Source organism: Pseudopodoces humilis, chromosome 1 (assembly GCF_049639895.1).
Source record: "Pseudopodoces humilis isolate 2021_Gansu_Grassland_sample_001 chromosome 1, ASM4963989v1, whole genome shotgun sequence".
Lineage (NCBI taxonomy): Eukaryota > Metazoa > Chordata > Aves > Passeriformes > Paridae > Pseudopodoces > Pseudopodoces humilis.
Window position 1 is genome coordinate 32,156,074 of NC_142200.1, and position 26,199 is coordinate 32,182,272.

Below are 26,199 nucleotides of genomic sequence, written 5' to 3' on the forward strand. Positions count from 1 at the left end.
TTTTGCTTGCTGATATTTGCTTGCTTATTGCCTTACAAATTGAGGGAAGAATCACAGAAACTGGGCAGCAAGTCATTCATTGATCAGACTTTGGATTCTTTTATAGCTAAATTTAGAAATGAGAGAGTAATGTGGTGTGTAATGGATTTCTCTGTCAGTGCAGATTAATGACTCTGCTATGTTTTTCCCAGTTCAAGAGATTGCTTCAGGAATAGTTCCTGCCTCTTAGATGCTTATTTGTTAAGAACTGAATTAGTGTTTAATTACCTTTGAAAAATCATAATTGCACTTAATACTGCTAGTTCCCTTTATCCACTTCTAATTCTTTAAAAAAACATTCTTGGACCTGTGTAATTTTCATACAGGAATGATATACAGTGCAATTCTCAGTTATGTCGTTAATGGGTAGATGGTAGGAGAGCTTGGCTATGCTATGCTTCATTAAATTCATATAAAGTTGCTAATCTACCTCTGTGTAATGTCATGAATGTATGGAAAAGTTTGCCTCTGGCAGGAAAGGAAAAAAGGAATAATGCAACTTCCTGTTCATGTATAAATTTCTTTTGCAGTTATTGGAAACACAGTTTTGAATTTAACCTCTCCCTGGTGAACTTCAGTTTTCAGTGTGCTTTTAGACTGCTCCTACCCTATTAATTTGTGCATGCTCTTAATATTCATTCTCTCAGGCAATAGTAGGTATATGTTAAAATGGTTGTTAATTAAGTGATTTTATTTTCCATCCGTGTTTGAATATGAACAAATAGTTTTGCTGTCACTAACTGATTTAGGTGCATTGTGGGCAGGCATCAAGACAGAAGGTGGATTGGCACAGTCACAGTCACCTGGACAGACAGGATTTCTAAGCTACGGTGCCAGCTTTAGCACACCTCAACCTGGACAAGCTCCCTATAGCTACCAGATGCAAGGTCTGTATAAACAGATATTACCATTAATTCGATATAGCTACTGCTGTTGTGGGAGTTTTTCCTCCTTATTTTGCTAAATTTTGCTAAATAGAATGAAAATGAATGTTTGCTGGAGCATTTAACTCTGATTTTATTGCAGTTGGAGATGAAATGATGACTGTCTTTGATGAGAGAGCAACAGGTTAGCTCTCAGCAGTCTGGAAGATCCCTTCCTTCATTTAATTTTAAATAGTGTTCTAGTGTTATTACAGTAAAAAATGCATCCCTGAATAGCAGTAGTTTAGCAAATAGTGAATGAGACAAAGCTAGTCCTGTAAAATGTGACAGGATTATGAATTTAGGAAGTGCCAAATATAATTTGACACCTGAGTGTGTTCGAAGAGGGAGAAGATAAAAATACCTACTGCAGCTGTGGAGGTAGCTAAGTAATGATTGAAGTCTGTTTCTTTGATGTCTATTTAAAAGCTGTAAGTCTTTGTATGTGCAGGCTATTATTATCAATTATATTTTGTAGCTGTAGTTGCCTGTTTAGTTTACTTAAAGTCTTTCCACCTTCTTCTCCCAATTCCTTTTCCCTTTTCTGTATTGAGAAGCCACTGGCTCTGGATTGTTCACCACTTAATGGATATTTTAAAAAATCTTTGTTTACCAGAAATAGCTAATTTGGGATGTCTGCTGCAGGCCTTTTCACCTCTGAATTTGGCAGTAGACATCAGGTGTGTTGCAGATTTTGGAATTATTGAAATAAGTCATCAATCACAGAAATGGAACACATTTTTTTATAAGTTTAGCTCCTTTTTATATTATCAAGCTCAGTCTAAACTGTGTGCCACCAAGTAAACACTCCATGAAATGTCTTGAGGCAGAAGTACTTTCAGAGACTAAGTGGATAAGATTTTGCTTTTGTTCCACAGCTTTAAAGATATATTGATCCAGTCCTGCTCAGGCACAAGAGAGATGTTTTTTGTTGCATTTTTTTTAATCTTCTTTTGAACTGCGTGTTGCGTAGTGCCATAGGGCAGAAGTGACCATCTGACATCTGAAATATTGCTGACTTATAGTGTGCTCTGACAAACAAGAGGGACAGGACCAGAGAAGCAGATGGATTTTCATCTGCATGCTGAATAGTGATGATCTTCTCCACATCAGAGTGAATACAACCAAGCAAGGTCACTGGTTTTGCTTTCTGCAGGCAGCTACACAAAAAAACCTCAGACAACAAACACACCTCCACACCCATCTCCCCCCTACAAAAAATCCTACTTCTCTGTAGGAGAGAGCTCAAAATACTTGCTAGCAGTGGCTAAAATTAACTTCTGAAATCGTCTTTTCAGCTTTTAAGGAACTGATAATTCACAGTTGCTAGGAAGTAGTGTTATAGAAAAATCATGTCTGTGCTGCCTATAATTTCTATTGCAGTAGTGCCTTCATGCCACAGTCATATACTGGGATGCTGTTGTGTTAGCTTCTACAGGCAAATAAAAATATAGTGCCCCATAGAAGTTGGAAGCTAAAATTAAACACACAGGCTAGAAGAGCCTAATGAAACAATAAAGCTGACACTATTTAAGTGTAATAAACAGTTGGCATCCCATACTGGTTATCTAAGGGCTCTAAAGGTGTTTTTTTGTAAGATACTGAGTGGAGGGATGTCAATAAAAAGGGATTTTAGGCAGGACAGGGAAATAGTTTTGCAGATGTCTATGGGAAACTCATTCAATAGAGGGAGGGAAGAGGGAGCAGCATAGGATAACGTAGAGAGTGCTTGGAAAATTTTAAGTGAATGCTGTAAGTAATGTGAATGCTGGCATTAGTAGTGCAAAGCTAGGACTCTGTCAATAGACTGCACAGAGTCTGCCATAATGGGTATTGCCTTTTTTTTTTTGTTATATGCAAAATTTGTATAAGATCAGAATTGTTCAGCAAAGAGTGACAGTTGTCAAGAGATTGAATAGTAAGGTCTCAGAAAGTATTTCAGCTGTATACTTTGAGAGGCAAGGATCTTAAAATATTCTGCAAAAAGAAATATGTTAAAGATGACCCAGTTGTAAAGCTCTAATAAGAAAAAGATCAGAAGCATTGATTTAATTATGGAATTGTCTGCAGGGCTTAGGGAGGAGGGGATCTCCTCCCTTGCAGGCTAGAGCCTGCGTTCTGCTCTAGCTGTGCTGTGCTTGGGCTGAGAGCTGCCCACCTGTGGGAGTCAGTGGATCACTGACAGTCTGGCTTGGGCAGAAGAGCCACGAGTTGGAAGGTCCCTGTGGTGTGTACGTCCTTCCTGTTGTTCTCATAAGCAGCACAATGTGTGGGTGAGGGAAGGACTGGTCTTCTACAGAAACCTTAGAGACTGTAAGAATGGAAATAAGGAGAATATTTCAAATGAAAGGGCTGGTGGAATTGTTAGTTGCTAAGTAGAGAAGAATCACATTGCTGAGCAGGTCTTCCTTGCCGTTAAATGTTTGACAATATATGTCTATACTATACTTGAGAATATATGTCTTTGTAATATTTTAATTAAGTAAACTTTTGTATTTGAAACAACTCAAAATTGACTTAATTCTTCCTTTTGATTGAAAGGAAGAATTAACAGCTGTTAAAAGTAAACAGGAACATTTGTTTCCCTTTCCTAATTTAATTTTGGAAGGAGAACCTATTCATAGTTTCAACTATTATTTAAGGACAAAATTGATTCTTATGACAGAAGACGGGGTTAGTGCTGCTGCTGTTCAGTTGTTTGTGCAGAGACCTCCAGAGAGGAAAATGAGTTTATTCTCCCTTTTCTCTCTAGCAGTATATGGGCAGGCTGCAGCCTCTGCCTTGTCATAGCCTGCAATAGCTATTCTCCATCTCCTGCGTGCAGCTGCTGAGCTGCTAAATGGAGATAATGGATCCCACAACCTACTTCACCACGGAGCATTACATGACAGTGCGCTGGGGGCCCTGCTGGCATTCTTGCCTGCAGCAAAGGGGATTTCCTAGTGGCCTTGCAGTTGTCCTGCTCATGTTCCCTGACTGGGGTTACCTTGCACTCCAGAGCTTTGGAGTTAATTCTGGTTCCTCTCCCTGGGATGAATGTCTCCCTGCAATGTAGAGACGCTGCATCGTGGTGCGTGTGCAGCCAATTAAACCCAGTGCTTTTCCTGACCCTGCTAAAATTACAGCGCCATTAGTCACCGAACAATAGTGGGGAGAGAGGCTGCCAACTTATGAAAATTATGGGGAGAATTGCTGCCTGTGACTCTTTTGCTAAGTTTATTCTGGTAATTGGATTTTTGTTTGTCACAAATTTATAATCTCAGTAAGGGAGGGAGCATAGGGGAGAGGGTGAGAAGAAGACGCAGGCGGTTCTGCCACCCATCTCGCCACTCTCCTCCCCCACCCTTTACTTTATTTAACAAGTGTGTTCCTTAAGCTGTTTTTCATATAAGTTGCTTCATAGATGTTGAAAGACCACTTACATGACTAATGGCTGTGGGAATGGGCCGTTGCTCCTATATTGGCAGACTAATAAGGATTGCAGAGTGAGGATAAATGGAGTGGAGAAGGGCTGGGGGGAACAGCAAGGGAAGAACTACATTTGCAAATGTCTTATTTGAGTCTCCTTTGATTGTGATAAAAAGCATGGCTTTTACCCTCCACCTGACTACCCTACCACTGGAAGGGTGCTAGACCTGTGATGAGCACTAGCTTTGTTTTAGTTACCAGGGCTGTGATGATAGAGAATAACTATCTGATTGGTTTGGGAATTCAGCCGTAAAAAAGTAAACGTTAAGGTATTTGGTTATTATTATACAGTATAAAAATATTGTGCTGGATGGCTAAGCAGTTACTAGGACAACAAGGGGGAGTTTGCCAAGGATTTTTAAGCACTATAAGCAAACGGAAGAAACCTTGAGTTTAAATAGCCCATCTGGCCGTCTACAGCTTTCCCAAGAGAGCTGCACTAAACTTCTGCCACATACATTGTACCCTGATGATAGACATAGCCCATGGCAAGGAGACTGAGCTAGGAAAGCAAATGGGCTTCTGTGGCCAATACATGGGGGAGGACCTTATCCCATGCCTGCGGTGACACAGGGCGTGCCCCACGCCTGGAGCGCGCCCTAGTCCCAGCAGGGTCCGGCCGCCTTCCGATGCTGACTGGGATTCCCAGCTTTAATGTGGGTCAGAGCTCTTTGCAAAATAGACCTTTGACCTGCAATTTACAGCTTTTATCACATTTTAAAGCCATGTAGCCGGCCAACTTAGGGCAGTAAATCTCGCATGTTTTGTAGTGATTCTCATTTTTCTGTTTGTTCAGCTAAGGCAGGATAGCGGCTCTATGCCATGTTATGGCTGAATATTTAAAAAAACAATTTGCAAAATCATGAGTATTTTAAAAACAACTTCAGGCCTGTAGTTCTGGGTGGCCCACAGAGCTGTTTTTGAGAAACCTGCTTCATGTTTGTTACGGTCTAGGAGACCCTTACCCCTCCTCCATAGAACCCAGTGCTGACCATGAGATGAAAGAGATCTGCGTGTTAGAGTGTGTGTGTGTCTTTGTCTGAGAGGGAGAGATGCTGGCTGGCATGTAATTACTTTAATCATTTGCTCTTGCAAATTATTTTCCAAGCTTTCCGAGGAAAGGTAATGTATTCCTCAAACAAAGTCTGGAGTTTTTTCTACTTATAACTATGAGGGGCCTTTTATATTTTTTTTGAGTGGCTCAAACTGTGCGCCTTTAAAACCTGGGTTTGAATGTATTACTGCATCATTCAAAAAAACCCTACAGAAATAAGAGACACAGTGACTTACATTCTTCCAGCCAGAGCACTATTAGAAATAAAATATCATTACAAAGTTTTTCAATTTAAAATATTTTTCAGCTGTATTTTGGCTTTCGTGTTTGTTACAATTAAAAAAATAACATCTGTTTTCCAATTTCAAATTAAATTTAAAACAACATGTTTTTCTCATTAGTACTGTTTATCTGTACTATCTGCTAAACTTGGATGTCAAGTCTTCGGCTGAAGTAATCTGATTTTAGTTCACAGGATTAGTAGCATCTATCAACAATCAGAGATTTTGCACTAGTAGAAGAAAGAAATGTTTACAGTCATTTCATATGTTAAGTTTAAACTTCATCCTTTACTCCCACTGCTGTTGAACTTCTTTTCTACTTCTTTGGGGATTAGCTTGTATGTGCTTTTAGTAACATTTTAGTCATAACATTTAAATATTTTTCCTTCTGACTTCTCACAGCTACAATACCTATTGGTATGGTATTTTTTTAAGAAAAGTAAATAGCTTACAAATGTCCTTCAGGGGTTGTAGTAAGTATGGACTCCAGCCTGCATTCTGTCCTCTTTGGAGTTGCAAGAAATGTCACTTCTCCCAGTGAGCAACCTCTTCTTGGATTTGATTGTTAATTGAATTGTATCGGGTACATCGGAGGATTGGTGCATCTGTGTGCCTGGCTCCCTGGTGATTTTCATCCTTCCTTGTCTCCTTTGCTCACCTGCAAGTTTTGCTCCCAAGGTCTCTGTACACCTTTGCACTGAGGCAGATTTTGGTGGTGAGGGAGGCTGTAAACAACCTGTGCACTTTAATAACCTGCGCTGCCTGGTGCTCTTCTGCTGGACGAGTTCAAGAGGTTGACTCATTACAGACTTTGTGGTGGCTTATGTAGCTTCACCCTGTGCATCCATATGTCTCAGCTGGTGCCTGTGTCACTCCTGGGTTATAACCAGCAAGGCAAAACAGCTGAAAGGGGGTGGCTGCCCTTTTAGTGGAACAGCTTCTCAGGTTGGATATTAAACGAGAGACCCATCTGTCTATTTTGGTGACTCATGAAAGCTGGAGGAGGGAGATGAAGGCAGTAATTCAGTCTCTGGGCTAAATTCCATCTTGGGTCTCCCTTCTCAGAGAGGTACATTTTTTCTCTTGTGTCATGCCCGGTACACTCTGTCAAAAGAGGGAAGGTTTGCAGCCCAAGGCTGTATCTGATCGATCAGTGAGGCATAATGGCTTTGCAGTCAGACTGAGCTGTTCAGAGCAGGGACTTATGGCTTTTGCTTCTCCTGTGAGGGGCTGAGGCTCAGGGAGGGGAGAGGACACAGTTCTCAAAGGTGGGAGGAGAAACAGAGCCACCAGGCTTTCATGAGGGGAGATGGTGTCTCCCAGAACAAGGCTTGCCCTTATTGTTAAAAGGAAAAAATAATAATAAAAAAAAAGTAAAGAGTGTAAAGAAACACTCATTGCTTCCACAGTGCAGGGTGTTATTTCTTATTCAGAGGGGCACAAACACCTAATTTTCAATCAGAGCTGAGGTGGGTCCAAAATTCCAGTCTACATTTCAAGGTTTTGTTTTTTGTTTAATGCAATAATGAAACACAGAGTGTAAGAACTATGAATTATCCCTTTCTATGTATTAACATGTTATATAGAGCTGAATCTGTCAACATATGGGAAATATTACAAATATGCCATAATGTTATGATATAATCGTGTGATAGAAGTTATTTTCCAATACTTTGTTTTAGTAATTCACATAATTTTTCATTTCATTTCAGGCAGCAGTTTTACAACATCATCAGGAATATATGCAGGAAATAATTCACTCACAAACTCTACTGGATTTAATAGTTCACAGCAGGTAAATTTGTAAATATTTAAAAAAAAGTAGCAAACTTTGTCAAACTTAGAATTCTCATCCACTACAAACATGCAGCCCTTAAATATCTTGTTGAAAGAAATTGTCATCCTTTATTTTTAAACTAAAGTTTATAAATGTTTTCCTCAATCTGTCATCTTCCATACTAGAACTAATTGTCTGAGGTTGACATTCTTATTCACACATCTTCAGTAATGTGCCTACTAAACTAATTGTATGAGAAGACATACTAAATTATGTGTAATTTAGACTTTGTTTTACTGCCTCAGAGTTTTAGGTCCTACAGCATCCAGTCCAGGAAGCATACATGCTCAAAGTCTGACATATGTTTGTAGTTATATTTTGGAATTTATACTAAAAAGTAGCAAAACTTTGATGGACTATTCAGTTGCTTTTTTGTTTTGCAGGAATATCCCTCTTATCCCAGTTTTGGCCAGGGCCAATACGCACAGTATTATAATAGCTCACCGTATCCTTCACATTACATGACAAACAGCAACACCAGCCCCACGACACCCTCCACAAATGCAACATACCAGCTTCAAGAACCACCATCTGGCATCACCAGTCAAGCAGTTACAGATCCTGCAGCAGGTAATTACATGGATTTTATGGTCCCTATGAGGCACGTTTTTGTAAGTTGAAAGGGGATTGAATTGGATTTTTTTTTTTGGTGTAGTTGTTGATTTATTTTTTTTTTTCATTATTATTTCTTAATCCTGAGCCTGTGACATATCTTGGACAGATTTTAACAGAATATAGGCTAAAGGAAAAAAAAGATAAGTAGAAGTTTTAAAGCTTATCTGGAATACAAGTTGTTTGTATTTATTTGTAAAGTGTTTGTGTTAAAAATTGCAGGAAATGGATAAGTCTTTATGATAAACAAGAATCTGGTGCTTTTAATCTCTGTATTAGTTAAGATAAACCCCTTTGATTTTTCTTAAATAAGACTTAAATAAGACTGAAATCAAGAGGCCTTCAAACCATAACCCAACTCTATACTTAAAAGAGAGCTTTTGAGTTCTTTGTTTCAGAGGACATAATAATGCTTTCAATGGAGAGTTGAAATTGCACAAGTGTTTCCATTTTAAGAAAAGATTTTCAGTGGCTTATTCTTTTTCCTAGTCATTTTACCTTTCTTGGTGGAATTCGGCAGTCCTTTACTAGTTGAGATATTTTTTGAACATGTATGCCAAACTGCTCCAGCTGTTTTTGGAAATGAGGGGTGAAAAATACTTTTCTCATTATTAAAAAAAAAGTTTAAATCCATTTTTTAACAGAGAAATCATGTCAGTCATTAGTAGATGGCTGAAGTATGAAGTCTGTCCAAGGCTGTGGATGTGTTTCTCAGTAATACAGGAAGGAGCAGTTATGATTTGTCACTGGTATCAGGTGGTTTTGTTTCGGACTTCTTTGGGATGAGGTTGGTTTTAGTTCTCTTGAAGCACTTGATGGGACTGATCTTCCATATGCAATGCTAAGTTTTACTATAATTTGCTAGGCCTCTGTTGCTTTTCTGCATGGGTGTGCACCTGAAGAAAATGTTATGCACTGTTGTCTCTTTGAGACATTTGCTGCAATTAAGTACGGAAGAAAATACAGCAGGTGTATGCATTTATATACACAAGGTCATGTGTGTGCACTGCATTTGAGAAAGGAATCTTTCTAAAATATAGGAGAGCTTTTTTTGGGTCTGTGGCATTTAGATATGGATGCATATTGATGCCTGCATAATTATCCTGCTTTTCACTTTTTTTTTAAATTTTTTTCTTTTGTTTTCTTGTTATTTTGTTTGTTTTTCTTTTTAAGTTGGAAGCAGTTAAGTTGGAAGCAATAAAATTCCTCTTAACCCTGAGGTGATAAAGTTTTAGTTGTTATCAAGATACTAAAACTGGGTCATTCTATCATCTGTGTCTCAATCTTTTGCAAAATCTTTGCATGTATTTTTCTAAAGTCATGGATCTTTACTATAGCATTTACTTCCTAAAAGCTATAGTAAGTGTGCATATTTAAGAGGCATAAGAGACATATTTAAGAGATATAAGAGGCAGAAGCACTCTTAGGTGGACCTGCATATTAGGTGGACCACTCTATTAGAAGGAGCTGATGAAAATCATCTCCATCAATGTGGTTGCAAACAGCAGAAGTATGGCCAAATATCTCCATTCTTCTTTATGCATTTTTTTTTTCTTTATGCATTTAAGTTAGGATCAAGCCCATTTAGGCTCCATCTGTGTTGACTGGAGAGAGATGAACACTTCTAATTAGAGTTCAGTTTAACAACAGTCTTAAATCTGGGATGCCAAAGCCTCTCCATTGATATGAAAGCAGTTGAAAGTGGCTGACATACCAGTGCTGGCCTCCTAAGGAGAAATTAGGCAAGAATCTTTTGCTGCTTCACAAACCTTCAGTGCTGGTAGAAGGGAAGGAAGGACCTGTCAGTGAATCCAGTGCTGTGCTTGCCATTTCGCCTTGGACAGTATAAATGGCTGTACTTTTTTCTTGCTGAAGTTTATTACTAACCCTCAGTTGAGCTCTTACACAGTCTGCTGGGAAGACAAAGCAAGGCTGGACTCAAAGAAAACAGGGATCAGCATGTAGAAAGGGAATGCTGGGGGAGTGGGGACAAGCAGAAGGTGTATTCAACAGAAAGAAATTCATAGCTGGGTCAAAAACACAGAACAAAAGAGCAAATTACACAATTTTTTACTACAATTAATAAATTTCTGTAGCCTGTTTTGCCAAATCTACTCAAGTTAGGCTGCTGGTTCTTTACCACAACTGGAATGCTTCATATGTGGGATGGTGGGGAGCAGTGCAGAGCCATCACATTTAGTAGGATGGGCTCCAGCTGCGAATTGCAGCTGTCTATCCTTAGACATCTTCTATATTTAAAAAAAAACATGTAATCCATGTGGTTATGAACTATGCCAGGACAAGCACAGAACAGCCTTCAGACTTTACAGAGGCACCAGAATAATTTGACAGACATAGGTGGTTTCTATGATTTTATGCCAATAAGTGAAACAGAAGAGTCTGGTAAGAAAAATGTGAAAGGGAGAAAGTAATTATGTGCTCTTGTGACATTTTTAGTAGTGTTTTGCAGACTCAGAAATCTCAGATAATTTCACTTGAAATAAGTTTAATTCCTTGTCCAAATATAAAATAATCCTTTTATGGTTTCCTTCAGTTACTAGTTAAATTTTAAAGTTTTTGCTATGCAATCCAGAATATGCAGGGATTATTGAAGAAAAACCTGAGATTTTCCATGCTCAGTGTTTCTTCTTTCTCTTCACTTTCAGGATTTTAAACTTTCTTGTACCACAGTCAGGACAAAACCATTCATTGCCCAGAGGTTTATAGTATTTGTATCCATAAATCAAATATACAAATTAATGTTATTTTCTTGTGAACAAAAGCCTGTGTTTTTCTTTTGATGTAATCAGAAAGTTACTGATTTTTTTGTCTAAACTGTAGTATTTAAGATAAGTAATAATAACTAAAATTATAAAAGAGAATAGAAGTAGATAAATGAGCAAATATTTGTTCTCCCTTCCAATATTCAAATTCATTGAAATAGGTTCAAAGTGAACAAAAACCGTATTTCTTTATGTTTCATGTAGGTAAGCTGTGTAGCCCTTTGTTGCAGGATGTTGTGGAAGCAAAAAGTTTATGCCAGTTCAAATATAACAGCTGAAATATTAAATTTACACAGACAGCAAGAAATTCTTGATGCACAAGATCACTGGAGGCTGAGGATGAATTAGTGCTGTGTGGATGTCTGTCCTTTTTATGTTTTCGTACTTAGTTTCCAGCTGTTTGGCAGTGTTGAAACTTACCCAAGAGAGATGGAGTTATGCCCCCATCCACTGTGCCTACCCTGATGCTCAAAACTTTTTAGAGTAACATAGATTCATAACATAATAGAATATAATAGAGTAACATAAATTCATAACATGTATTTCTAGGAGTTAATATAAAAAAAACCTTGGCTTTTCTAAAGCCATAATAATTTTCTCTTGTAATATTTTAACTCCATCATCACAGCTGGTAATAAAAAATTCCTGATTTGTGCAATTTTTATTTTTTTTTCATTCAGTTAGGAAGGTTGAATTTATCCTTCTATTTCATATGATGATGTATTTATAACTTATTAAACAGTGTTTCTCACAAGAGAGATTTACATTGTTCTTGAGATTCAATCTCTTTAATTTTCCTTGGTTTCTGTAATAAATGTGTTTAATATATTACTGGAAGGTTTGGGTTTTCTTTCATATTACTCACATACTTCACAATGCAGATTAAAAACCTCACAAGGGCTATGCCAGCCAACAAAACTTGGTCTCAGGCACGGGTCACTATTTTGCTCTTAAAGACTAAACTTCTTTTTCCTTAAGTACTTTTTACTTAAGTACTTAACTACTACTAATACATTTAGTATTACAAAAGGGAAAGCAACTTTTACAGTTTTTTCTTATCGTGTTTCATAACAATAAATTAGAGATGGAAAAGTGAAAGAGTACAAATTATATAGGCAACTTTTCACTAATACCTGTGTGGAAAGAGATGCAGCTATATTTGCAGTACATTTCTGGTATTCTAATGTTTGTTCTTTTTTGTAAATATAAATGAAGAGTAAATCTAGAGGATATATTTATACAAGGAAGGAAAACAATGGAAAATTTTGTAAAACAAGAAATTAAATTGGATACAGTAAGAAATGGCAAAGTGCAGTACTGGTTTTGCTTTTCTCATAATGTTTGTTCTCCTGGGATGTTTTCCTTCAGTTTGGTGGGATTAAAAGTAACAATGATTTCAAATTTCAGTTTGAAAACTGAATAATGAGTAAGGAAGAAATAATGACAAAGGATCCAGGTACTACTGGATCATTATGGATTGCTTCACCTTTTTTCTTCAACAAAGAATGCTGGAGAAAAAAAAGCTGGACCACTTTGGGTTGTGGACACATATAGTTTATAAATACTGTTATATATGATATTTTGTCATTATTTTAAATATGCAGTCCTTAATCAAAACCTCAACCAGGCTTTTAAATAAATAGTCATTTTTGCCTCTATTTTTAACAGACTGTTGAGAGTTTCTGTCAAGTTTATAATAGCATGCTCTTAATTCTCAATATACAAACATTCAATTTGTTTTTCAAGTGAAGATTTTGACATTTTGTCAAAACAGCACTAGAGATATATTTCTGTGCCAGCAGGCATTATTGTATTTCTTGCAATACTCATGTAGTGCTTTTACTTGCTACTAGTACAGTACTATTTTTTTTATAGACAAGAAAAAAAAAAATCCACAAATACATGTGGTTCTACTGCATTGTTTAATCCTGGTCCAGTTGTATGCAAGTAGAAGTTTGTATAAGTGCTCATGGAATTTGTGTTTAGCTTTATTTATGCAAAAGGAAACTTTAATTATGCAAAAGTAAGAAAATCATAGTGTAAGGCTGACATATTCAAATTACTTATTTTTATTCTGGTACACAGGAGTTGAAATAACATTGGCAAAATCAAGTATAAGATTTAAGGGGAAGCCATTAATCTGGGCACAATCTAAATGGAAAATTTTTGTACATATCTACTTTCAGAGACATTTGACTGTACTAACTACCCTAGACCCACCTCATCCCTGTAATTTACATTGTGACATGAGATATGATTACTTTGATAATGTATGTTTACTTTGTTTTGCATAATCTTTCAGTGTAGTAGGGAAAAAGTCTGACAAAATTTGCAATGCCATTGTCAGCAGCAAAAGCTCTGCCCACACACACACACACCAGCTGATTTACCCAGGGACACACTTGATTTTGAGTTTTCTGGCATAGTCAGTTTTCCTCAGATTTGTCATTGAACGCTATTGCTGTACATTGAAATCAACAGTAAGAAAATGCAGCAATTACTGTGGTGGGATTTTCATAACAAACAGAAATTAATTACAGAATATGGTGTTGCAAATGCTATCTCTGCAGCTGTACTCTCTGTTCATAAATAATCAAGGTGTTTCTATTTCTGAGATGATGGAAAATTGTCCAGTGTGACAAAACCATCCACACTGCCCAGAGTGATGTATAAAGGGAAGTATAAGCTTATGAACTGCTGTGTGTGTCAAGTTGCAGTTTTATGGTGCCTTGAAGCATAGAGGAAAGTCTGATACAGTATGGTTCATGTATTTCAGTTAAGCCAGAATGTAAGCATATTTCATTCCTCACAGCTATGTTTTTGTCAGGCTGGATGTCACCGTATACACCACAGGGGTTGCTACCAGGTCAGAAGCAGGAGAGTACCAGTCACACCTGGAAAATAAGAAATTTATAGAATCTGGGCTTAAAATGTTGGGGTTTTTTCTGACTGCTTGTCAAGAGTGGGTTTTTTACACTTATCCAAGGTTCAGAAGTGGGTGACGCAGAAATAAGCTATGATATTTAGTGTCTGCCTGGAGCAAAGTACAGAGGGTTGCTATAGCAGGGAGATCTAAAATGATGTGCATGTCCATGGATGCAGAAGAATAACTGTTGCTATTATATACTTGTTATATATACAATATAACTGTTGTTAATACAATTTTTGTGAAGGCATTGCAACAGAGAGAAATGGCTGTGGCAGTCCAGACTGATGGATCCACCGGGCTGTACCCTGCCTGCCACAGCAGCAGGCACCTCAGGAGCATCAAAGACAGACTAGGCTTGGGTCAGATTTGCCCTAAGCACTTTTCCAGATCCCAAATGTTTTTGTCTCAGGGGATTTCCAGACCTGCTGTTTGTGTGTTTAGGGTGTGCCTGCATTAGCATTTTAACTTTGAGTAGGATCTTTTTTGATGTGAAGCTTTGGCTCAGCAGAGCAGTCATAGGGCACCCATGTGGAGTCCTTCCAATCATAGCTAACCTGGAAGGTGTCCTCCAGAAGAGCTCCTAATTCCTCCAGCCCCTACTGAGGATGCCCAGGAGACTAGATCCTTGCACTGAAATAACCTCTCAGAGGCAGCCAGTGGTGTCTGATGTAGATGCCACCACTTGCCTGATCCCACAGATCCACCTTGCTGATGTGGTGCAGCTGTAGCACCCCTGAATCCTTCACTTCCAGGGGTGTCTTTAGGCCCTTCTTGAACCCATGTAATATTTTGGGAGCCTGCACTGGGGTTTTCTTGACAAAATGTGTACAGATCTCATACCTTATCTGAACTACTTGAATTTAACCAGGCTGCTCTGCTCTTCTACCAGCTCCCTTTGGTGATCTTGCTTTTGTGTTGGACAGGCAATGGATCTGATCCTCACCCACTTCTCTGCTCATGATTATGTGGAGGGCAGGGTCTTCTCCTGCACTTACTTAGGTTTGTGGTGCTCAAGGACAGGATAAAATTGAATTCAGTGCTTTAGAAAAATCATCATTTCACTTGGCTAGTATTAAAGTATGTCTGGTACCATGAAGTCAGCTGAAGTTGAACAAATTAACCTTCTCTTGCCAATGATTATAGAGTAATAGATATAGTGATAACATGGTTTGTGGCTACGTAAATTGACTTCAGCAAGTCTTTTGATGCCCTGGCTGTTAAATATTTCCATGTAACAATTTTAAAAGCAAGCTAGGCTAAAGCAGTTTGGCAGGAATTGCAACAGAAGGACAAAAAGCTGTTTAGGAAATCATTTCCAGAGAGAAGTCAGTGAGAGCTCGCTGTTAAAATAGAAGGATGGCTACAGCAGCATTCCTCCGTGTCTGCCTTGGGCCTAGCACCAGACCACATTTTCATTAATCATTTAGGTGACGGAACAGAATGTGTTTGCCTATTAAATATGTAGATGACACCATGCTGAGAGGGGCTGCGAGTCCTTTGGAGACAGGATGAGAACTCAAAAAATGGAGATGTGATCTGAATAGGAGCAGGTGTGAGGTATACATTTAGGCAGGAATGATGAACTGCACAAATGTGGGATGGGGAATGTTGGCAGCTTCTTGCAGGCTCTACCTTTCCCTGCAGACCACTCTCAGTACTTCAAATATTAGTGGCACACAGAGTACCCTCAGCCGCTGTTGTTTTTCTTTCTCCAGAATTTGTCAGGACTTGGGCTTGTCGAGGCTCAGGGCTCAGCTGGGCACTGTATTCTGTAACTGGGTTTCCTTATGAGGCCCTGAGAGCGACCATTGGACAGCGAGCTGATAACAGCCATGCACACAGAGGCTTCCCCTCACATACATGCAGTAATTTCTTGCACACAATGTCCTGTTTCCCTGAACTGGTTACTGCCATTGTCACACTGTTTGTAACACACTGATCTCCTGAGTGCAGAAGGTGCAGGTATTAGCAATGCCACTTATTCTGTCATGTGCAAGCTTTGGCCAGATCTTTGAGAAACAGACAGTTCAATGTCACTTCTTTCTCAGAGGATGATCTAGGAATGCTGAATCTAATATTTATGGAAATACTGTAGAAAATGCAAATTTTTTCCAGCCAAGTGGTGTCCAAGGGAGGGTATCCTGCAGAACATTCAGGAAATCAAGCTTTGCTTGATGCTTTGCATTATTTTGTCCAGTTTGGTGAGACTAGAGAATGAGAATCAGAACCTAGCAAAGAAGACTGACAGGGAAGGATTAATCTAACAACAAAGGGGATCTGTGAACAGTCTTCAAATGCATGAAGATACAATGAAGGGAATCATTTTTCCCCCACTTTCACAGATTAAACTTCTCATGCTGTAATGAATGCTGAAGTTGTACGTTCTGATGACACAGCTGTCCAAGCAGCAGAGATTTCCTGGAGAGATCCATAAGAGCAGGACAGAAAAATCTTTCTTGGGAATGATGGAAGTACAGGAGTCCCAAGAAGGGGTCCTGAGACAGGGTTGGGAGTCTTTCTGTCAGGTGAGAGTCTGGTGCATCCAGAGAGATTACCTGTGAAGGGAAATGGAAATGAGCCTCCACCCAAACTTGCAGCCCTGTGTTTGAAATTTTGAATGATGTATTAACAATTGAAAGGTGTTTGCAAAGATGGAGAGCTGGATGCCTGTACAGACAGACTTTCTTCCTTGCCCCCACCATGATCTGCTCTGTGTCCTCAGTCATTTAGGTTTGCTTTGTTTATTTGTCATGGAGTGTTGTTTATACTCTTTCCATCTTACCTGTTTCCCATTTTTTTTTAGTATTATTCCTGAAAGTTTCATACTTGAAACCTTTAGGCATAGCATGTCTGTGAGAAAAATTTCTAAAACTAGGAACTAAAGCCACATTCCTAAAAACAGTGTCAGAGACCAAAAGCAGACATAATTTAAATTAGTCAATAGGAAATACAATTTTTCATTACATCTTAATTTTAGAGTACATATTTAGAGTACATATTTAGAATTTGTAGAATTTCTGTTGAAGAAATTCTGGTTTGTTTATTTTATGGGGTTATAACTTACTTCAAGGCTTTTGTGCATTATTTTCTTTCTCTTTTTTTTAATTAAAGATTTTAATAATCAAAATAATGTTTAACTGGGAAAATTGGTACTATTTGTTACAATTCTTATTTATGGTTAAATACAGTAGGTGATATAGCAGTCAGCATTCAAAGTTTAAATACTTTACATAAATATTCTAAAGTGTGCATTGTCATAGGAAAAGATATATGTTCTTGGGATGTGTAGATAGATGTGGCTGGATAATTTTTGCTGTTTGACGCATATAGAATCACTCTTTTAGTATAGGTAAGATGTCTTCAGAAGATTCCGTGTTTAACCTTGAGTTGCATCTTAACTTGTTCTGATTTGTTTGATGTAGCCTGAAATATTTAGGTAAATATCTAATGTGAAATATGTAAGATATGCTAATTCTCAAGAAGTGTAGATTTGAAGGCTGAGCATGAGAATTTCAAGACCTTTTCCCTTTGTTCAGCACAAGCAACTGTTATTATTTTGAGTAATTGTGCATATGTGGTGTTACACAGATGTCCAGTCTCCTCCTTAATCTAACCTTTGACCTCAACAGGATGTTTTCCTAGGAGAGAGAATCCCTTGTGTGAGAAGTATACCTGTCTGTTCAAGCTGGAATGCCATGGTCTAGGCAGATTCAAATGAAAAATTTTGTATCTTCTGAACTCTAAAGAGTAGCTAATATTAACTGAACAGTGAAATTGAGAAACATGAAAATTTCAGCTGCCTTCACTAAAGTAGTTTTTTTAGGAAAAACAAAAGAAATCATGGTGACCATCAAAATAAAAGTATTTGTGAAATTCAGACTATGAAAGGAGGTTTTCAAAAGAGATGTAAAAATGTGTTGTTGCATTTCTAAGGACCCTGGTACTGCTAATTAAATTAATGGGAATGATAATTGATGCTCAGTGTCTGCTTTGTTAATGTGCAAGCATTCAATATGATAGAGTCTATCAATTTTAAGAGTAGCAAAATATCTTCAAGCTAGCATGTTGTCAGAAAAACTCTGTTGATCTTAGCCACATGAATCATCATTTTTTTTTCACCTGTTCAATAACAGTAAATATTCTTATAAGTAAATGTTGCTGAAGCATAATAATTAGCATACAATATTAAAGATTTATAGCCTGTCTTGAAGTTACTCATTGGAAATGTTCAGTGTTGTGTAGGCCTTTGAAAAATACTAGAAATATCATCTTCATAGTTGATAAATATTTAACACCTATTAATTTAAATTACCATAGGAAAATAATGATTTATGCTATATTGAAGAATAATCCAATTCTTCTGGCTCAAATGTAGAAATCTAAAAGTGTCTCCAACCAGGCAATTTGGGAATTTTTTTCATTTCTATATCTCTGGGTTTTTTTCACACCTGCTTGGATTTTTTCTTACCTGTCCCCATGACAGGTTATTTTAAAGCATTTAATGTACTTAAGTTTGAAAAGCTTGAGTTAAATTACTGTTGTTTTATGAAAAACTGATATCCCTTAGAATTGTTTGTTTAGAGTTTTGTCTTGTAATAATTGAAGGAATGAGGCAATTAAGTTTTTTTTTACTGAGTCTTTCATAGGTGTTTACTGAGATAGTTTATCAGTCTGTTTTCACACATAACTTGAGGTAGATTGAACTAATTTATGAATCAATATTACCACTTACCGTTTTATATATAATTATTTTAGTTAGGACTGGGTTTCATGTAAACAAGTTGAACATTTTGAACATTGAACTGAAGGGTAAAAGTGTTCTTTCTTTACTACAACAGAATACAGTACAATCCACAGTCCATCAACCCCCATTAAAGATTCAGATTCAGATAGATTGCGTCGTAGCTCAGATGGGAAATCACGTGGACGTGGCAGAAGAAACAATAATCCTTCACCACCACCTGACTCTGATCTGGAGGTATTTTATATTAAATGTCTTAGGCCTGTTATAGAACTTTATTTTTATCATTACTTTGCACAAAGAAGCGTTGTTTATACATCAAAAACAAAGTGGAATTGAAGCTCCCTTTTTCCTAACAGCGTTTTCATAGAAAATAGGATTTTTCTTCTAAAAAACCTTCTTCATGAAGAGCTCCTACTTTCTTGGAAAAATACTGGGTGTTTCTTTCTCCTTTTGATTAAACAAAGCAAACAAACAAACAAACCAAAACAAAACAAAAGGAAAAAGAAAAAAAAAAAAAAAAAGAAAGAAAAAAAAGGAGCAAGCTTTTCCCAAGGCAAAGAAAAGTTTTCATTTGGTCAGGAGACACTTCTAGCACAATAGTGGGGTTTGTTCTCTCATGCTATGTTCACATTCCTCCCAGTGGCCCATGGTTTATGTTGAGAACACATCTCCAATGACACACCATGGCTATGAGTGTCCACACAGCATTACTTTTCCTTTCCAGAAGCTTACCCCATTTGTCTTCATGGGAAATACAATCTCACCAGGATTTAAAATACTTGTATTTGAACACTTTATTTTTCATTAAGTTATCATTTTGTGTGTGGTCGGAGAACAAATTTAAAACACATATTTTCCATTGTCTTTAAGCATAAGAATTCTTTACTGATGCCATAAGTTTTATATATACAGCATCCAAGTTCATAGTTTTTGTTCTTCAGATGCATAAAATGCATTACAACTAACATAAGTTAAGGGAAATTAAGTGCCTAGCAGCAATCTGCTTTGTTTTGATTTTAGAGGTAATTTTCAAGGGCACTTACATAAATTTTTGTAAGACTTTTCTTTAATAAGACATGCAGAAATACAGAATTCTAAACCTGAAGATTTAATTTTGAGATGCTTCTCCTTATTTATTTCAGTTTCTATCTCACATCAAGCTTTAAAAACTGCATTGTACAGTTTCATTTTCTGCGTATATTTGATGATACTGGAATCCTATTATAATACAAGGATTTTATATGATAGCAATTGTAGTAAAAAGATAATAGATTGTGTTACCCTACCCAGGATAAAAAAAACAACTTGTTAGTTTTGAAAATAAATGGCAGGGAAGCTATGGTTTTAATATGCAGCCATTTCAGTATAATTTTCCCATTTGTGTGCCTACTGATTCAAATTTTAACTTTAATTTCAAGTATTAGCTTCACAAAAGAACACATTGATTTGATTCTCTTTTTACAGAGAGTATTCATTTGGGATTTGGATGAGACAATCATCATTTTCCATTCCTTGCTTACAGGGTCCTATGCTAACAGATATGGACGGGTAAGTGTCAAGAAACTGATGGAAATGTTCAGTAATATTTGCTGGTTTATGGTTGATACACAAGGAATTTCAGAACATTAGCTGATTTTTAGAGGCACACTGGTACTGGCGTTACAAGACAAAAAAAAATCAAGGTGTTTCACATGTCCATTCTTTGCAGTTACTCAGCTCTTGTATTCAGCACATATTTAAGTAGTGTTGGGAATAATACTTGGACCACTTGAGGTTTGGTTTGTAGATACAGGTTGTCTGAAACCTGTGATATAATAACAATCTGCAAAAGTCTACATCCCCTCAGAGAGTGAAGAATTTCCAGAAATGATTGCTATGACAGATTGGCTGTGCTCTGTACTGAGAGAGAAAGAGGAAGAATGCTTTTGGACATGGCCAGATTAGTCTTAAATTTTTTACCTTAGAATTTTTTTTTTTTAATCTAAATATTGACTGATGTTTTTGAAAGTCCTCTTTTGAGTAAAATCTTTTTATTATGCACAGTCTATAAATCATAACTGAACTGATGAATATGTCTATAGACAGCGCATTTCCTTGGTAATTCTCAGAAGAGAAACATGATTTTAGGTGAATAAGGACAGTTTATGAATGGAATGTCCTTATGAGATCAGACTTCTTTTTTTCAGGATTGTATTTGAAAGCTGACAGCTTTTGCTAAAATCTGTTATAGCCTTTTATGTTCACCTCATGTGAGTGAACCTCACTGCAGTTACAACCTCAAAGTTATAACTGGAATGCGATATTTTGTTAACCTCAAAAATTCTACATGTGAAGAACAGCTACATAGTTTTGTCTGGCTTCATGTAATGCTTCTGTGTTCTTGTAAAGCTTCAATTTAGCACTGAAAGGTTTTACCCCACACTCAGCTGAGTGAAAGGCAAAGCTACCTCCAGTTCAGTCTGTGCCTGGGTCAGGTTCTGAGTTTCTCTCAATAGCTTTTTGCACCATACAAATCTAAAGCAGTAACTTTACAACCTTTTTTGCTTGTTCAGGTAAGGTTTGTTTGCAGAAATGTTTACTGTAATAGCAGTGTACCTGTTTGAGGAATATAATTAGCTTTTTTTCATTATATGTCAGAAAAGCAGGTTAATTCAGCAGCCTTGGTTTCCTAGGTGTTGTTAGTTTATATTTAGTTAATTCAACAGCCTTGGTTTCCTAGGTGTTGTTAGTTTATATTTAGGCAGAAAAAAAACATAGAACTTAAATGTCTCAACAATTACTGTATGGATCTATATGGACAAAAGCATTATAGAAGAGTATTAAATATTTACCAAAAGTTATTTTCCATTTTTCAGACCAAAACCAGCTTTTGTGTGTTATCCCAAAATCTATTACAATTTAGTTCAGAATGAGGAGAGCAAGTCCCAGTGCTCACAAAAAAGCTGTGACGACAGAATCTCACCACTGGCTTTTGGGCAGCAGAGTAGCGCTGGAAAAGCCTAATTAATTAATCATTGCCATAGAAGTACTAATGTGAGCATATTTTTTCCATTTGTTACTAGTTCCCTGTAGTGGATTCATTAATTGGAGCCTGAACATAAACACTTTATTGCTGGATGGTTGAAGCTGAGGAAAGTGGCTGCTATTCAGTTGCAAAGAGATATAAATATGTGCTCTGCAAGGAGGGGGCTGACTCCTGGGTGCAGCTCCATCACTGTTGGCACTATTTACATAAGATGTAGCTTTTGCCCAGCTGGCTCTGGTTGCTGAAACAATATTCCTGCATTGCTAAATGACAGCCAACTGTTGATGTTGAGAGGAATGATGGCATTACTGCTTAACCTCTGGATAAATACAAAACCTTTTTGGTGAGGGGTAGCAACATGCCTGTCCTTGGTTCTCAGATGATGTCATGAAACTGTGCCATTCTGGTTATGTTTTCTTAGGTTTCATTCAAATCAGAGTTTCTCTTGGGCTATTGACAGCTTTGGACAACAGCTAGCAATTTCCAAGGGTGTTAGAGAAAGACAGTGTCAAATGTTCAAAGCAAACATTGTAAAATATGAGAATTTTAGGGTTTATTTATGGCAGCAGCAATTGCATGTTTTTAAAAGAGTGTTTTCCTGATTACTGGCCTTTAAATTCAGAAGTCTGGAGCATAAATTAATCTGAAATAAAAGAAAGTTGAGGAGAATTATTTTCTTTTCATCTGTATTCTTGTTTATGAGCAATCTAACATCATGTTCTCTTATAAATCTGCACTATAGTGAGGGCTAGAAGTGCCCTTTTAAAAAATTAAATCTAGGATGATCACATAATCATTAAAATACAAAAGCTGGATCTTCAAACAAACAAAAATGTCCTAATTAAATAATAGGGGATTTGGCAACTTGGCATTCAGCTCTTTTCATAATGCCTGAGCGAGTTTCATGGTGAATGACTATGAATGATGTGCGGCCTTGCTGCTGAAGGGATCGATTTTCTTTGCCTAATTCTCTACCTCATTCCTCCTAACTTCTTCCTTGTGCCAGCCTTTTCTGTATCTTCTTACTTTTTCATCTGTTTTTTATCACCTGCTCTCCTTTAGCTCCTATTGTGCTCTATTTTCCTCCTGCTTTTTTCCTTCAGTTTTGGTGTAACAAAATAATACCTTTATTTTTCAGTTTGCACAGTCATGACAAAAATGACTCCATAAAGTACGTTTTTATTTAAAGATTATTTGAATTTAGTGATATTAATGGAAATATATGAAACTCTAAGAACATGCCCTTCCAGAAGATTAGACAGAGAAACAAAACATTTCCATTTGCTTTTGGATTTTTTTAACTATGTACAGAGAGAGATGTATTGATCAAATATAAAGTTACCAGTTAGTTTAACTGACATTAGTACAGATTAAGTTTTGGAATTGGGAAAAAGTTGGAGCCCTTTAGGATCCTGGAGCAGGTGAAAATATATCTCAATTGGCAGAGAGTACTGTGATCTTTACATACATTTCCATCCTCAGTGAAAGCAGTTATATGCAGAGGTTTTAAAGGAATTTTCCTTTAAATTATAAGCTATTTTATTGTGGTTTAATATACTTTAGAGATAGAGAAAAACAAAGCCTGGTTTCACTTAACCCTTCATTTGTGACCTGTAGGCTTAAGTGGAAAATAAGCCTTGTACCCAAAGTGAACTTTCCTGTTTTTCAGCTTCTTGTTTCTCCACAAAACAAAGAAATCAAGTAGGTAGAATTTAGAAATGACATACAGGCAGTATTTTGGCTCCAATGCCAGTATTCAAAACAAAAGGCCTACTTAAGCAGTTTGACATTGGTATTTCTTTTCTTTAGTTAAACTGTACCTCCCTCAGAGATTTGTACCTGATTTTGACCATACCTGAAAAGGCACTGACTGAACCTGCAAATCCCAGGCAACAAGAAGAGATTGTTAGCTTTCCTACTCATTGTGTGACACCTCACAGTAATTAGTTAGCAATTAGTGGCTTAAAATTGCAAAAGAAGGCTGGGTATGGGATTACTTTTTTAAAACCTTGTTCTAGCCTTGTCTTTTTTTAAAGTTTACAGCCCCCACTGTAATATCTGATGGCAGAGTTTGATATTCTGTGGTGCTTTAAATCAAGGTTCTTGTGCTTTTCATTAGAGCAGTTGCAAGTTTGTGACTACACAGATATTTAAAATGCTAATGCAGATAAGGGTTTTGCTTCTGTTAAATATGTATCTACCAAGAGCCACAGTTTAACATGGTTTTTGTGTTAAGTGGAACTTCTTATACAAAAAGATTCTATTTAATATAGGAGTTAAGCTTTCTTTGGAAAGCAATCCATTTTGTTTCTTCCTTTAGCTTTTGTGTTATTTAATCTGACACTTTCAGTAGGTGCCAATGAGTTTCTTCCATTTTTTCTGCCTAATTAAATTAACCTAATTAATGACATTATTTTAGTATTACTTTGGAGAAAACCATTCTGTTTTACTTCTGTCATGTAAAAATACCTTGGAGTAAAATGGTTAGAAAGCTTTACAAAAACTTCTTTTTACAGACTCAAAAATGTGATAAAAATGTTCAATAATAAAAAAAGCAAGTCGTGTACTCTGAAATTTAAACTATATATTTGCAGCCAGTTGTTTAAAATTAGTCAAATGGGTTCATAACCAATATCATGCTCTGTTGCCCATTTATTCTGCTTTTTAAAATTATGTTCCTAATTAGGGGTGGAAGTCAGAAGGGAATTATTTCTACCTTGTTGCATTAGTAGTTGATAATCAAGATGCAGCTAGTGATCCTGGTTTGCATCTTAGACCTTTAGCTCATCTAATTCCTTTAATAACTAAAGCAGAGGCTTCTGTGAGGTGGCTTCTGTTACTGCTCAGGCACAACAGAAATCTGAATTTAAATCTGTTTAAGAAAAAGAAGCCCTATGAACTGTGTAGGATGATGAGGCACTAACTGGGCACAAAGATAAGCAGAAATGCCAAAGGGAGAAGAAGCCTCAGGTCTAGCTAGAGAGAAAATACCACCTGCTTTCCACCTCACATGCCTGCAAAAGTACAGCAGAGGAAGGCGTAGGTCTAGAAATAGAGCAGTATTAAAACAGAGAGACAGAATATTTTTGTTCATATTTTAAAGTCTTTCCATTTGAATTAAGAAGCCAATTTTTTTTGTCTGCTCCAGTTTCAATAGAAGACTTATTTTAAAGGCAAAGTCCATCAAAATAACATGATGCAACTTTTTTCCCCGTTTATAGGGACTATTTTTTTTTTTTATTTTAAAAAACTCTTAAAGGTTGTGAGTTCAAGAATAGATGTTTTGTCTGCTCAATGTAGCTTTGCTTTGAAATTTCAAAAATTATTTTGCTGGATAGCAGTTCTTGGGTTTTGGCATTTCCAGAAGGCAAACAGGCTGCCAAATCACCATTCTTTTCCAGCTCCTTACTACTGACACATTTTGCCTTTTTAACCAGTAGTTACAGAAAAATGTTTACAAGTTCAGAGATCATGTTGAAGCACCTATTAATTTGATTGAGAGGTGGAAAAAGAAAATAAGGACTACATCTCTTGCTTTTTAACTGTGACTTGTCATCAAGTTTAGAATATTAGCTTATTTTAAGTAAAATATGGGTTGTCACTTCTTCAGTTCTATTTAAAATATAATTCCTAACAAACTAACATTATTAATAGAGGCTGTTACGGGATAGCTTAACATATTCTTTCAACCTCATGCTCCTGTGCACTTGGATAGACTTGGCATTATAAATGAGAAACTCTATATCAAATGTATGTATTAGGCTCTCTTTTCAATTTTTCAGATTGAAAATATATAAAACACCAAAAAAAAAATCAAAACAAGACAAACATCTGTAATGCATTTGGTAACCACAATGCTGAACATGCTTTTTGAGTTTATTAGCTCAGTAAGGAATAAGTTGTTATGGTAATTTCTGTAGAGAACTTGAAGTGTGTTATGTATTAATAACAAACAATAGTTTTGTTCACCCTGCATGGGTGGGCCAAACCGGAAACATAATTAAAGCCTGGGTTCATGGACAATCAAGGAGTGGTTTTAAATATAATTGCCATTTGCAAACAAAACATCAATAGTTCTTTGCTTTAAAGTCACTAGGTAGTCCCAGGACTGAATCCTGTCATTTGTGATCAGTGAGAGTTTATTTTAAGTAAAAATTGTACCATCATACCTCTGGTTGATCATAAAACTTGTGAACAGTTGTAGAATCTGGAGAGGTTTTAGGTGAAATGGATTTGCCCTTTCTGCACAGAGAGCAAAGAGCCAGTGCTGGGGCTGCACGAGGGTGACCACAGAAGTCCCTCAGCAAAGTCAGGGAGTCAGTTGAGTTAAAGTCATATTTTTGAGTGTTACTGGGAAATGTTGTAGTACAGGGTGAGACAGTAACTGAACCGAAACTGACAAAGCAGATGTTGCATTTAATACAAGCAGTATGTTACGAAAAGCTGTTCCCCCAGTCTGTATTTGGGAATATATGTTAGGCACAGTATTGATGGTATATTTGCT

The 26,199-nt window shown here is 36.9% G+C and overlaps 1 protein-coding gene across 9 annotated transcripts in view; it reads left to right on the top strand.

Annotated features, from left to right (window-relative positions):
• Nucleotides 1-26,199, top strand: part of EYA1 (EYA transcriptional coactivator and phosphatase 1) — a 157,112-nt gene that overhangs the window by 93,166 nt on the left and 37,747 nt on the right. For 5 of the 9 annotated variants that reach the window (XM_014257268.2, XM_014257285.2, XM_088056682.1 and 2 more), the window contains 5 exons: nt 789-926; nt 7,478-7,560; nt 7,986-8,172; nt 18,765-18,904; nt 20,135-20,218. In XM_014257268.2, the coding sequence (XP_014112743.1) occupies nt 789-926; nt 7,478-7,560; nt 7,986-8,172; nt 18,765-18,904; nt 20,135-20,218 (632 nt within the window). The remainder of the gene's footprint in view (nt 1-788; nt 927-7,477; nt 7,561-7,985; nt 8,173-18,764; nt 18,905-20,134; nt 20,219-26,199) is intronic. The other 4 variants (XM_014257273.2, XM_088056685.1, XM_014257278.2 and 1 more) reach the window with 1 other exon arrangement.